The 13,550-nt window shown below is 41.1% G+C and overlaps 1 protein-coding gene across 9 annotated transcripts in view; it reads left to right on the forward strand.

The window, feature by feature from the left end:
• The window catches only part of SGK3 (serum/glucocorticoid regulated kinase family member 3), a 63,371-nt gene that overhangs the window by 21,119 nt on the left and 28,702 nt on the right, over positions 1-13,550 (forward strand). For 2 of the 9 annotated variants that reach the window (XM_071737680.1, XM_071737686.1), the window contains exon 2: positions 11,700-11,906. The exons of 1 other annotated variant lie outside the window; for it this stretch is intronic. In XM_071737680.1, coding sequence (XP_071593781.1) covers positions 11,829-11,906 — 78 coding nt within the window. In that variant the 5' untranslated portion in view covers positions 11,700-11,828. 6 more of the 9 variants (XM_071737684.1, XM_071737682.1, XM_071737685.1 and 3 more) reach the window with 6 other exon arrangements.

Raw genomic sequence — 13,550 nt, forward strand, 5'->3', positions numbered from 1 at the left:
AAAAGATTGTAGCCAGGTGGAAGTTGGTCTCTTTGCCCTAGCAAGAAGCAACAATACAAGAGGAAATGGACACAAGTTGTGCCAGGGGAGGTTTGGATTAGGTAACAGAAGAAACTTGTTCACTGAAAGGGTTACTAAACACTGCAACAGGCTGCCCAGTGTGGTTGCTGAATCACCATCCCAGGAGGTGTTCAAAATATTCATAAATGTGGTGCTAAGGAATATGGCATAGCACTGGACATTGCAGAGCTTGGTTAATGATTGCATTTGATGATCTTCAAGGTCTTTTCCAAACTGAATGATTCTACAGGTCAGTGATTCTGTGAAGAGTCTTGGAAGTAGTGTGAGGGTAATTCGTAGAAAAGGGCAGGTGCTTATCTGTATTCATACATTTTATAGGATCTTTGTGGCTGCCAGAATACCGAGTGTAAGACAGTATTTGCCCTGAGTTTGCATCATTGTTGGGCCCATTCGTTGCAGCCTGAGGCTTTCCAAAGAGTTACGTCCTCATATGTTAAGTGCTGTGTAGGTGTATACAACTTGCTTGGAGTTGGATTCTTTGATTAAAACAATTGGTTAATGCAAGTTAACAACAATTGACACATGCCAGTTACCTGAGTGAAGTCTAAGTTTAGGTCTTTATAAAGGCTAACAATAATGATGCAGTGTCATGGTCATGCCCTTTGGAGGGTTTTAAACAGACATGCATTTGGTTCAACTGGAGTTGCTGGTTAATGAGCTACTGTCACAGAAGAGTTTTTGGTCCCAAACATGCTGTCATCTGAGTGTACAAATCTGATTACTGCTAATGTGGTCTGTTCTGGGGCAAAAAGGTTGTTTTGTCCTTGAATGTAAGGAGTAGAATAGAAAGCTTGGTGGTAAGCTAAAATACTTTTTTTAAGATACAGAAACCGAAACAGAGCTGTGGTGGTGGTGTTTGAAGCTGATTGTGAGGCAGTGATTTCAGGGTGTTGCTCAGTTGACCTACTGTGTTTTAGCAGTAACTAAAAATATTGGCATATGCTTTTCAAGTGGTTTGGGCTGTGCTTTTTGTGTTGAATACATACTAAACTACCACAGAATATACAAGCTGAACAGTGTTCAATAGAAAAGCTCCTGGCTATGTTTAAACAACTTATCTGAATTCCTATGTCTTTATCTTACAATTTTTTTCAAATTATATTTTTATCTATATAGTCCTCTTGATGTTGTAAAATTAGACTTTTGACCTTTTGTCAGGGACAAGGTTTTCCTGCTAATTTAAGGACATTTTTAGTAAAAACAGGAGCTTAATAGTTCAGATTATTGCTACCTACTCACACTGAGCTTGGAGAAACATGTCAAGGGTGCATTTCTGTGACCTCTTGCATTTGCAGTGGGTTCATTCTGTTTCCCTTTTTTCTTCCTTTCCACCCCTGTCACCCAGTCATTGGTATTCTTCAGCAAAGACTTGAAATAGTTGGGATGACAGCAGAGTACATGGATTTGTAACATTCTTTAGAAGCAAAGTGCTGCAAAGCAGTGGGATTGAGATTCTTTGTATTATTTGCCCAGGAAACATAAATGGGGAATGCAAGGGAGTTCCCAGGGACAAAAAATGCGAGAGCGAATGCTGACCTTTAGCTTCACTTAAAAGGCAAGTTGAGTTCTGTGCTTCTGTGTGTGCTACGCAGTTAACCATCAGGTATCCACAGTCACATTTGAATACGACCCTTTAAATCTCATCAAGCAAACGTGTCAGTTAAGGTATTAAAAAATTTTAGCACCTTGATAGCGTTTTGCTTGTTATGATGCACTAGACAGATGAGCACGATGTGAAATTCATTCAGGCAAATTACAGTTTAAAGGTATGTACTGTGTTGCTGCTTTCTAATTATTTAAGACTGAGCACAGTCTTAAATAATGCAGTGAAAGGAACTGCATAAAATTAACCAGTTGACTGCCCAATCTTCAGGGAGTTTTCAGCTGTGAGAAAGGACAAATAGCTCCTCTTCAGTCAAATATTTAGAGTTTAGACTGTGTGGCTAGGTAGAGTTAATTAAATATCTCTAGGCCAGGGTCATCTTTTCTGCTTTCCTGTGTTGAGGCCCCTCTACTTACTGTAAATTAGTCCAGTGACTCCATTCAACTGATCTGCTGACAAGTGAATGATTAACTGAAAACTACCAACAAGACAAAAATGAACACTGCTAAACAAGTGAAAGTAAAATAACTCTTGAATACAAATGACCTGATTAAATTATTTGCCAGTAAGTTACTCTGACTGAAGTTGAAAAGCATTCTGCTCTGGGGTTCACAATGAGGACTAATAACATTTCTTTAAAACCTCTCTGTGAATCTATGGCAAACACCTTGCCAGATTTGAGCAAGCAAAAGGTAGCTGTTGCTACAATGCAGAGTCTCTGTATCCTAGCAGTGACTACCCAAAAATACAAAAAAACGGGCTAGGGTGGGAAGATACCTCACTTCTTCCTGTGTGGACTCTATTGAAATGGAAGCTTGTGATCCAGTTGACTTACAGCTTCTGTGTAAACAGTTACAACACGTGCATCCAAACACTGACGTATTTTAAATAATACCAGGCTGCGTCTCTGGTTTGTTTTTGGAGAGCGCTTGGATGACTGTCAGTGTCTGACACAAGTGTAATATTATGCAGGAATACTGCAGCAGGAGTGCTCAGAAACAGGATCTCCCAAATCTCTACTTGCAGTATACATGCCAGTGCCTGAGACTGTTGAAAGAGAGCATCGTCGTGTCTCATCAGGCCCAAATACAAATCTTGTGAAGACACGCTTGTAGAACATGAGGCTGCTCCATAATCAATAATAAAAAGAATCCTGGTGAAAACCTGTGAAGTTTTGGGGGCTCCTAAGCATGTTACATCAGTTAAGACAATGGAATGGGCCACGGTGTTTTCAGACTTGCTCCTTCTTTATACAGCAGTTGAAACTTGGAGAGAACTGTTTCAGCTATTTGTATGGATGAAGCTAAAACAGCATGGGCTTTTATCCCTCCTGAGTGTTTGCTTTAGATATTCTTTGCCTCTTAAGCCTTGTCTGAACAATGAACATACATGTTGGGACACTGCAGCAGATCCTCAGTAAATGCAAGTTTTAAGTTAATGGGTGCACGGGTTTGTTCTGTTCAACTGAATCCGCACTAACTCCTGTTGTCCTGCTCTTTTGGATCCAGATAGAGTCACAGTGATACTGTCATTGAAAGGCTTTTTTTTTTTTTTTTACTTCTGTATTTTTTTCTATTTATTATAGCTTTATGACCTCAATCTGCTTAGGAAAAGCTTGCCAAGTTACACTTTAAGAGATCTGGTTGCATTTTAACTGGGGTATTGAAATTTACCCTCTGATTTTAGAGGGTGCAGAAATAGTTACCTCAATAGTGCTAGATGTTACTCAAACCTGTCTCTTCTGTTACTCCTTCTGCACATACAGAATGGGGAGAGCACCCATTACAGTGCCGATTGGTTTAACAACAGCCTTGTTAGTGGATCGTGGGCACCCCTGAACCCCTCTCGTAGGCAATTTTAATTTTTATTTATTTTTACCAGAGTGGTATCTTGGCCACTGTTGATTTTCAGGCGTTTCTGTGGGAAGCCACTCCACAGAAGCAGCAACATCCTACCGGGGGTTGAAAAAATGGGGATGAAACCTGTCGGCTGGAGACGGGGAAAGAATTGGGAACTTCCAGTTAATAGGAAAAAAAAAAAAATTATTTCATTAAAAAGAAGGTAGGGGAAATCTCCCGTCCCCAATCTGCAGCCCGGGGTCTGAGCCCCTCGGAGGGCGCAGGGGTGGCGGTAGGACAGCGCCTGGAGGCGGCGCCCGGCCGGCGGTCGGAGGGCCGCGCTGGCGGGCGGGCGGGCAGCCCGGTCCGTACCGCGCCACGCCCGGGCCGCAGCCTGGCGCCGCGGGGGCGGAGGAGGGCGGAGGGGGGCAGAAGGGCGGCCGCGGCCGTGGGTGGGCCGGGGCTGCTCTCTCGCCTCCACACGCCGCTGGCGGGATCATCAGTGCCCCCCCCCCTCCCCGCCGCCCATCTTTCCCCGGGAGGAGGCGGTTAATTGGGCGTTAACGGCCCCTTCCCCCCCCTCTCCCGCCGGAGCGGCGACCGCACGTGCGGAGTGCGTGGGCGGGCGGAGCGCCGCGTGCGCCGCCGTTGCTGCTCTCGGGGCTGAGCGGAGGCGAGGCGCGGGCATCGGTCGGTCTGTCCATTGGTCTGTCGGTCTGTCTGTCTGTCTGTCGATCTGTCTGTCTGTCGGTCGGTCTGTCTTGCCGCGGCGGCCCGGGCCTCACCTCTCCCAAGGCGGAGCCGCCTTTCCTTGCCATTGGGGCTCCGTGTGCTATCCTCAGCCCGCGGGGTTCCGGGAACGGGCGCGGTGCAGCGGGACCCGGGGCGGGGAGGAGATGGCCGCGCCGGGGAGCGGTGGCGGCAGCGGGAGCAGCCGCGCGGCGCCGCTGGATCGGGGGTGTGAGGAATCTGTAACTTCCTAGAAGCCAGGGAGCCGAGCAGGAGTAGGTGGGGTGAAGGTGAGCAGCTTGGTTTCGTTCCCAGCCTAGGCGAAGCGCGGCGGGCTCGGTGGGTCGGTAGGTAGGTGCCGGGTCTGCTTTACTCGCTGTGCTGCTGTGCAAGGCGTTGGGCCAGGGGTGTGCCCCAGGGCTGGATCGGCACCGTATGGACTCTCTTCTCCCCGAGCGGTTTGTAGGCAGTACAGAGCTGGTGTTGTGGAAGAGAGCAACGAACCTGAGGGAGGTCTTGTCCTGAAGGGCTAAAGCTTTTTAGGCAATGCCGTCTTGCAGGGATTCTGGCACCCTCAAGGAATTTAATTCTGTGGAGGTTAATTAAAAGGTAGTTGTTGAGTATTAAGGCTTAAGCTATTTTGACAGGTCGTCCTTTTCCTTCATTTATGTGAATTTTTCTCCTCTAGCAACTCTGACACGTGCAGCTGTAGTGCTTCTAGATGTGCAGTAATTTTGCAGTATGGGACGTTCATTTCTTATGTCCTTTTAAACCTGCCCGTTGTGCTGGTACTGCATCTCCTTTCAACACAGTAATGTCACTTGAACGTAGTTACGGTTCTTCAGTTTTCTTGCCGCTGAAGATTTCTGTGAATATCACTTGCTGCAATATTCTTGTAGCTCAGTTTTCTCTGTAATTCCTTTCAAACGTGTTAAATGTGTTGTTTATAGACTGATGCAGAACGAATCTGTGTTTTTACAGGCTGCTTTTTTCCATTTGGGGCTCTTTTAATGTGAGCGTTGTCTTGGTCTGAATGTCTAAATTTAGTTCTGATTTAATTATTTAATTTTTTGTTTAATTTTCACCTGCACATCTGTCGCTTCCATGACTGTAACATGAACTAGTAATAAAAAAGAAAGATGTGTATGGAGGAGTGTTTTCCTGAAGGGTTTAAGATACTTTAGATTTCAGGAAAAAAAAGTTACTAGCTTTTGGAAAGCATTTTGGAAAGTTCACTGCTATTATTAAGTTAGTCTCTATGCATGGTATTTCTAATAACTTAAAGCTAGAAAACAGACCTATTTCTTAGAAGGTGTTTTGAGTTTGGGTCAGAAATTCGGCATGTTTAACTTGCACATGTCAGTGCAAAGTGCTGATAGTTTTTACAACCTTGACCATTTTAGAGCCCAAGTAGTGCTCATAAGTGGTTGTGATGATGATGAATTGTGTTGAAATTGCTTTCCAACCTTAATTCCCACCTTTGATTGTGAATGCAGCCTCACCACATCTGAGGTTACAGCACTGAGCTCTGTTACACATGCATAAACAGCTGTTCTCTGAAACCTTATAGAATTAAAAAAACACTTTATTCTCTGTGCAGCACTGAAATATGTGAAAGGTCAATTTATGCTCTTACCTGCTGGAGTTTGTAAACTGTCCATGAAGAATTGACATCAAATACCAGCTCTAGTTGAACTGATGTAATACAAGGAATCAAGTGGTGGTGAAACGGGCATGCAATGTGGATGTTGCTAAAGGCTCCTTCTCTTACTAAGTTTATTTTTTTATTCCAAAATTTAGGCTGTTGCCTTTGCGTTATCCAACGGATTTATGATTCTAGGCAGCCATGGATTCTGTAGAGCACAGACTTCAAAAGTGTGATTTCTGAATTGGGAATATTAACTTGGATTTTTTATTATTTTAATATCTAGATACATTCTGCTGTATAGATTTTTACCCTTTTGCCAAGCATAGTACATAAGGGCTACTAATTTTCTTCATGTTCTATGCATTAGCAATTGCATCAGTTTTAAATAGATAAGAATTCTTCTGTGTTTTTGTAGTCAAACAGGGAGAACAGTTGGTGACTTTTGAAGGTCTTTTTAAAAAAATGGTCAGTATATTTGGAATTGAAATTTGGGGTTCTATGATGGTTAATCAAGAAGAGTGAAAACAAGACTGACACGATTTACTTTGTGTTTATTCAAGTGTGCGTCCTCTTACGTAGTACTGACTATGCTGCAAGTGGCTGGTACCAACTGTTTGCAAGACCTTTTAAAAGTAGCTCACAGTACTGTTGCTACAACTTTTGATCTATGCTATCCTTAGGCATCTACATTTAACTTTAATTGGACCTGGTGTGTAGGATGGGTGAGGAAGCATGCCAAGAAATGTGCATGTAGCAAGTGTAATGCAAACTTGATTTTTTTATGTACTCTGTTGCTTGTGTAAGTCATACTGATTGAGGCACAGAGCAACCTTTCTTGATACTATGGATACAGACTAAAGATGAAATTACTATGGACCTGGGTTCAGGATTAAAAGGCAGCTGTTTTCTATTGGCAGCATTTGTTTTTTAGACACATTTTATTGTTGGAGTTTGCTTAGGGCATCAAAGAACTTGTATGCTCTTGTGTAATAAACAGGAATAGAAATAGATTGAGTCCAAGCCACGAATCTTGTTGTATGCCAGTTACAGTAATTTACTGGAGCTTATTTTTGGAGGTGTGGCAGAAGGGATGTTCTTGGGTGCAGTAGACGTATGGCTAGTAAATGTTTGCATGACTGTCCAAATTAAATTTGATAGAGGAAAAGAGAGAGAGAGAGGAGTTACTACTTTTTTTCTCCTGGTTGAGGGTTGTTTTTTTTCACTTTACCTGCCATCCTTTTCCTAGGAAGAATCAGTTGAATTGCCCTTTGCCCACATTGCTGCAGAAAGGTGGTTTGCTTTCCATAGTGGTGCTACTGGAGATTTAAAAAATGTGAGGGAGTGGGTAGTGTGTAAACAGGGAGCAGGATTTTTCCTTTTTACCAACGACTGAATTCTCAGTTCTCGTCTCAAAATGTAGATAGAAGGGAGAGTAGAGATGGGCCAATCATAGGTCAGAGTGTTTTGATCAGTGCTTTCCTTTTCCTTCATCTGGAATATTTCTAGAGGTCTGTGCTGGCGGTTATAGTGGTTTTGTATTTAGAATCATATATATGTGGTATTGAAAAGGATGGCCTATGTGAAACCCGTTTTCTTTGGAACCTGGTTATTCAACAGCTTCTGGCCATCCATCTCTCATAACAGACTAGAGGTGTGTTTTGCTTTTGACTCTTTCTGCAAGATGTGTCTTGTGCAGTCACTGGCCCTCCTTATCCTGTGTTTCTGTTGCATTGGATTCTGAATACCCTGTCTCCCATTTCCTGTGTGTCAGCTGCTTGTCTGGTACAAGAGTGGGACTCTTTCATCATACAGCAGTTGAGAAAAAGTGGACTTCTGGGCTTTCTCAAAGATTGCTGATGACTCAGAGTATCACTGGACATTGCACAAGCTATTTATGGAGAAGACTGAGGAAGTGATGAAAAGTATGCCAAAGATGAGACTTTCTCTAAGAGCAAATAGAGCAATGTTTATAGCAAATAATAGGACTGTCTCCTCTGTCTTGCTGTTCTGTATGTTCAGGTTCCTCCTGTGATTGGAACCATACTCAGGTGGGATTTTCAGTAGCTGGTTTTTGCTGGTGATTGAGTCCTAGAGTGTTTCTAGGCAGATGATTAGTGCGTAGGGAAATGTATTTTCTGTTCCAGTGGGTGATTATCTATCACTATGATTCTTCCAAGCATGCTTGTGGGGAGTGTCTCAATTTTTTTTGCCTGTTCTTGTCTCTGTTTCCCTTGTATTACTCAAAAATGTTGCAGTATGATAGCTATTTACACTGGCCCTAGTGGCATTTAAAACAATTTAGCTACAGCTGAGAGGCAGCAGGTGAGTACACAGCTTCTTAATGTAGTTTTGAACATTCTTGACAGAGACTGGCTTGCAAGCACCCAGAACAAGAGGATTTAGTTATACAGTGCTCTTATCATTCAGAAAAAGAAAAAAAAAATGTTTCAGTACAGAATAAAACAATCTGATTAAGGTTCAGAAACCTTTCCTAATACAGATTGAGCCTAGCTTATGTAGAAAGAGCTCAAAGGAGGTTGCCATGTATCACAAAACTATGTTTGCCTGTTCCATGTAGATATTATGAGGTTGCTCAAAGTACTTTATTATAAGGCATTCAGAAAAGTCTTCATTTGTGTGGGTATCTATGTATGTTCTTATGGTGTCAGAGTTCTGTTATTGCCATGCTGTTACTTCACTAGGGGCAAGGGTCAGCCTGAAATTTGACATTGTGGCTTCCTGCAGGAAATGGTGAAAATACTGCTTGCTTTTTGACAACCACCATGGAGAAAATGGACAGTGTAGCTGTTGATAGGCTTGAAACTTTGCCAGGAGGATACATGGTTTCTGTTGTCCTCTAATGCATTTATCTGTGCCTTCTATTGCAGGCCTAGATCCTGTAGCAGATGAGAAGTTTTAGCTGTTTGTGGACAGAAGTGGTTTCAGTACCTTACATTATTTACAAATTTTATCACTAGTGCTCAAGTATGATTTAAGAATTATTTATTTTGCTACCTGGCTTTCTAAGGTTCCTTTTCCTTTGTGCCTGTTACCAAAGTTGAGGCCAGGGTATACTTAGTTACAGGAAAAGCCACAACCAGAGGCAGGAACTTCTTAGCTGACAGTGTCAGTTAAATTCACTTGTATCTGGCAATCCTCAAGACACTGCAGTTTGCACTTTTGAAACTGTGGATGAACATTAAGTATCTACTGTTTGCTCCCAGTTACTGTTCCATGTAGTTACCTCAGCATTAGTGGTTTTACCTGTTACTAAGTCTGCAGCTGTATCCCTAAACTACAAAGATTAAGGCAAATCTGTCTCAATTTCTTCAGTTAGACCTAAAGTTCAGGTATGAGAAGCTCTCAAGAACTGACAGACTGATGACACAGAAACTGGAAGAAAACTGATCCTCTGGAGCTTAGTGACAAGCAGAGAATGCATTTCTTCCAAGTTTGTCAGTTCAGCTTAGTGTTGGTGGCCCAGGTACAATTCAGAGGAGATGCTTTGGTGAAAGAAAATAATCACAGCCAGTGATATTCTAATCAGGTTAAAGAAAGAAATACGAATATTGCAGTTTCAGCTTCTCAGATGATTTATTCTTTTTCTCCCCAGTAAGATGAAAACTCTTCCTGAATTAATCTCGGTGACACTTCCTTCTTTTGTTTTCTGTAGATCTTAGAACTTCAAATCTGGAATAAAGCTCAGTCTTCCAAGTGATATTCTTTGTACTTCAGCTTTTAATCCATAACTGCTCCTGTACTGGTATTTAAAACTATGACACTGAGAATAAAACATGAAAGGGGTGAGAGAAGCACAGCCTATGTTGTGAGAATGAGTGCAAGCATGTTAAGGAACCTTTGTAATGAATGTTGGTTTACAAGAGGAGAAAGACAGTGAGTGATATTAGTCAGGGAACACATAATCTGTTTTAAAGCTTTACTTGTTTTTCTGTGATGAGCAGGAAGACCGAAAACACAGGGATTTGTGCTCAGTTCCTCATGCTGGATCTGAAATGGCTAAAGATTGACAAAATGCTTAGTAAAGTCTAAGCTTATTAGTGAAACACTCAAAGTGGTCACTGTGGACTATTTTAGTGGACCTCTTGTGATGGTGAAGAGCACAAGTTAACCTTTACATCTTAATTTGAGTGTGTGACAGTAGGTGAAGAAAATTCTTAAACCCATGCCAGTATAAAATTATGGAAAATGGGAACTGTCTCTTGTTATAATGAAGCTTTTAACAGTGGCTTGCCAAAGGAAAAGACGAACCAGTTTGAAACTTGAAGACTGTGTTAGTGGCTTGAATGATCTGTAGGGAAGAGAATGATCTGTAGGTAGGGAAGCAGTCAAATTGAGGTAGATGGAGATACAACTAAAAATCATTCTCTAAATACGTTGCAGTATGGATGATCTATCACTTAGCTGTGATTATAGTGGTTTCAGACACTCCTTTTTCAGATCTTGTAAAATTACTTAGTTTTAGTAACTACAGGGGGAATAATAACATGAAGTTTAAAACTTCATAGATAGATAGATGATCTGGCTTTTGAGAAAAAAAAATAGTCAACTGATTAATTGAGACTAGTTGGGTATCAAGAACAGATCTTTTTACTGGATTCCAGGGACTTTGGTCTTCATGCCAACATAAATATGGGTGTCTCTCTAATAGCAGAATTGCATTGGATTAGTTTGTGCTTTTTGGAAATTTATGATTTGAAAAATACAGTTCAGTTTTTACTTCCCTGTTTAAAAAAAATAGGGAGTTAAATGTTGATCTGGGTGCAGCTTCTTTTTCCTCTTGGTGCTTTAATTAAAAGAACTGAGTAAGGTTTTCTTTCTAAAAAAAATTTCTCACCTTTGGAAGCTGGTCAGACACACAGTGTTCTAAAAGCTGAGGTGTGTTCACTAAAACTCTTGAGATGACCTTGCAGGCCTGAACAGTGTTGTAGCTATGTGGCATTAATTTTGGCTGCTCGTAGCCAGTGCTGAAGTTTCTGTAGCTTGCAGTTGTCTACAAAACAATTGGCTTGTGCTCAAGGCAGGTGTGGAGAATACTGTCCCTCAGTGAGTGAAGCAGCATCTAGTTAATTCTAAGTTCTTTGCCTTTTTGGTGGCTTTATTCTCTTGCTTGTCTCGTGCCCTTCTCAAGTTCTTCAAGGAAGTGAAACTGTGCTACTGAACGGAATGTACGACCTTACTGCTGAACACAAAGTATGCCAAGTATGGGGTAAAAGGGGGCAGTAAAGGCAAGTACTTGGACAGACATATGACGGACGATACCTGTGCCTCTCTCTAAAATTCAGATGAAAAATTATTTTTTCTTATGTCGTCTTTTGTTTCTGTGATAATTAAATAACACTTGGCATGTTCTGACAAATCTGAAATGCCCTCTGGTACAGATTCATGCTGTTGAAAACCTTTGTTTTTGAAATAAACTGTTCCAAATGTACATGTCAGTGGCTTTTCTCAGGTGTCTGATACCAGGTTGCCATCTTTCTTTATTTCTCTGTGCTATGTGTTTGTTCCTTCAGAGTCTGTAAGCAGGCCCAAATCTGTTTCCACTATAACTGCACAACTCAGTACTTTTTTGGATGCAGTTGTGTCCTCAAAGAATGTGAGTTAATCAGTTAAACAACAAAGGACCACAAGCATGAAAGAGTTTGCAAAATCATAATGATGATGGCTGTATATGTGCATAGTAATGTATATTCCCTGCCAGGAAAAGTTCTTGTCACACAGGTTTTAGCACTGCAAGTTAAGTGTTCCTATACTTATTATTCCTTTTATCTTCACTTTTAAGATTACATGATGGAATTGACGTTTTCTCAAGAAAAGCTGCGTATCGTGGATCAGTACCGTTGAAGATAATCTTCTGATTGCAACACCTGAACCAGGGTCCTGATTAATCTTAATCAAAAAGACACCTACAATGGATCTCAAAGAAAGCTGCCCTAGTGTTAGCATTCCCAGCTCTGATGAACACAGAGAGAAGAAAAAAAGATTTACTGTAAGTATGTGAGACTGTAATGACTGTAGGCAAATTAGTAGGCTATTAATGCCTAGAAATGCTACTTTCTTCTTTTTACTAGTAAGCTTGGCATTATTTTCAACAGGTTTATGGAAATCTGTTCACTTGCTCCTGTGAATACTGGCCATAGTCCAGTGTGAGAAGTTGTGAATGTTTTACAGTGTTTAACTGTGTTGCTTTCTGCAAAAGGAATTTGGCTGTACAAATCTCTGGTGGTTTAAATACCCAAATAGCAATATTTTCTCATATGAAATATATGTAAGTGTCCAAATGCAGCGTTAACATTTTGGTACCATATCAGATCAAGATTTGGCATCCTACATGATTTTTAACTGAAGTATTTATTTTGTAAAGGAGCAAAATGTAGGGTTGATTGTTTGGTTTTTTGTTTTGGTTTGGGTTTTGGTTTGGTTTTGTTTAGTTTTTTGTTTGGTGCTTGGGGTTTTTTGTTTGTTTTTGGGGGGTTTTATGGCTATTTTTTTCATAGATATCCTTTAATATTACTATATTTTTTGTGTGTAAAAGCAAAAAAAAAAAAAAGAGGAAACTTCAAACTTTTGGAACACCTTTTTCTGTCTTCCTTCCTGTTTTCTGATTCTGATGCCTATGAGTTTTTTCCTATCCTGTTCTCATTTCCACTTTTTGTCATTCCCCTCCCTCTTCCATTTTTGGCCTTCCAATGTGACTTGCTTTCTGGAAGTAAAGTCTTACTATTCTGCAGGGAAGTTTTTTGTGTTTTATACTGAAAAAAAGTAGTGTGGTATGAAATTTTGTTTTGCTTATATGTATGCTAGGATGTAAAGACAATATCCTAATACTTTCTTTAAAAGGCTCAAACTATTTCATTGCTCTTGTGCAACTTCCTCTTAAGTTTTTTGGGTTTTTTGTTGTTGTTGTTGTTGTTGGGGTTTTTTTGTGAGTGACTTAGTCACCAGATGTGGAATGCAAACACCCTCAGACTGAATTGCTGTCTGAAGAGTAAAACAGAACAAAGATTTACTTTGAGTTATGTATCTGTCTATTCACCTCCCTTCTTCAGAGAAGAATAATGTTATTTGATTCTACAAGCTTGTCAGGATGTACTTTGAGGAAGGAGTGGGGTGAAGGGAACAAGCAAAAGAGAACTTTCCTAATACTTTAAAGTGTTTCCTGCATGTGAAACTCAAATGAGCAGGAAAAGTCTCATAAAAGTCTAAGCTTGAGCAAAACAGGTTTGTTTTAGTGCACCAGTGCTGGCAGTCCTGCTGTCAAAATGTGCTTGTGTGGTAGATCTGTCGTACATAGTAGTGTTGTGATTTCCAGGTCATTTTACCTGAAGAGCTGTGTGACAACCTTAGCAACACTTTGATCTGGCATGCTTTTTAGACAGCTGTAAAAGCAAGAGTAGGAAACTTCAGAAATTGGGGGTTAATGGGAGAAGGAAGTGGGGAAGGAATCCAACCCAGCCTGCACTGTGTGGAGCCACATTTTATCTCAGTGGCTTCTGCTTTCTGCACCAGTGAGCAGCTTGACAAGAGCTGCTTTTCACAACCAGGCCTTTGAGTATTATCACGTATGTTTTAAGAGTTGGTAACAGAAGCAGGGGTCTTACTAAACTTGATGATAGGAACTGTGAATTCCAGC

Source organism: Heliangelus exortis, chromosome 2, assembly GCF_036169615.1.
Source record: "Heliangelus exortis chromosome 2, bHelExo1.hap1, whole genome shotgun sequence".
NCBI classification, from domain to species: Eukaryota; Metazoa; Chordata; class Aves; order Apodiformes; family Trochilidae; genus Heliangelus; species Heliangelus exortis.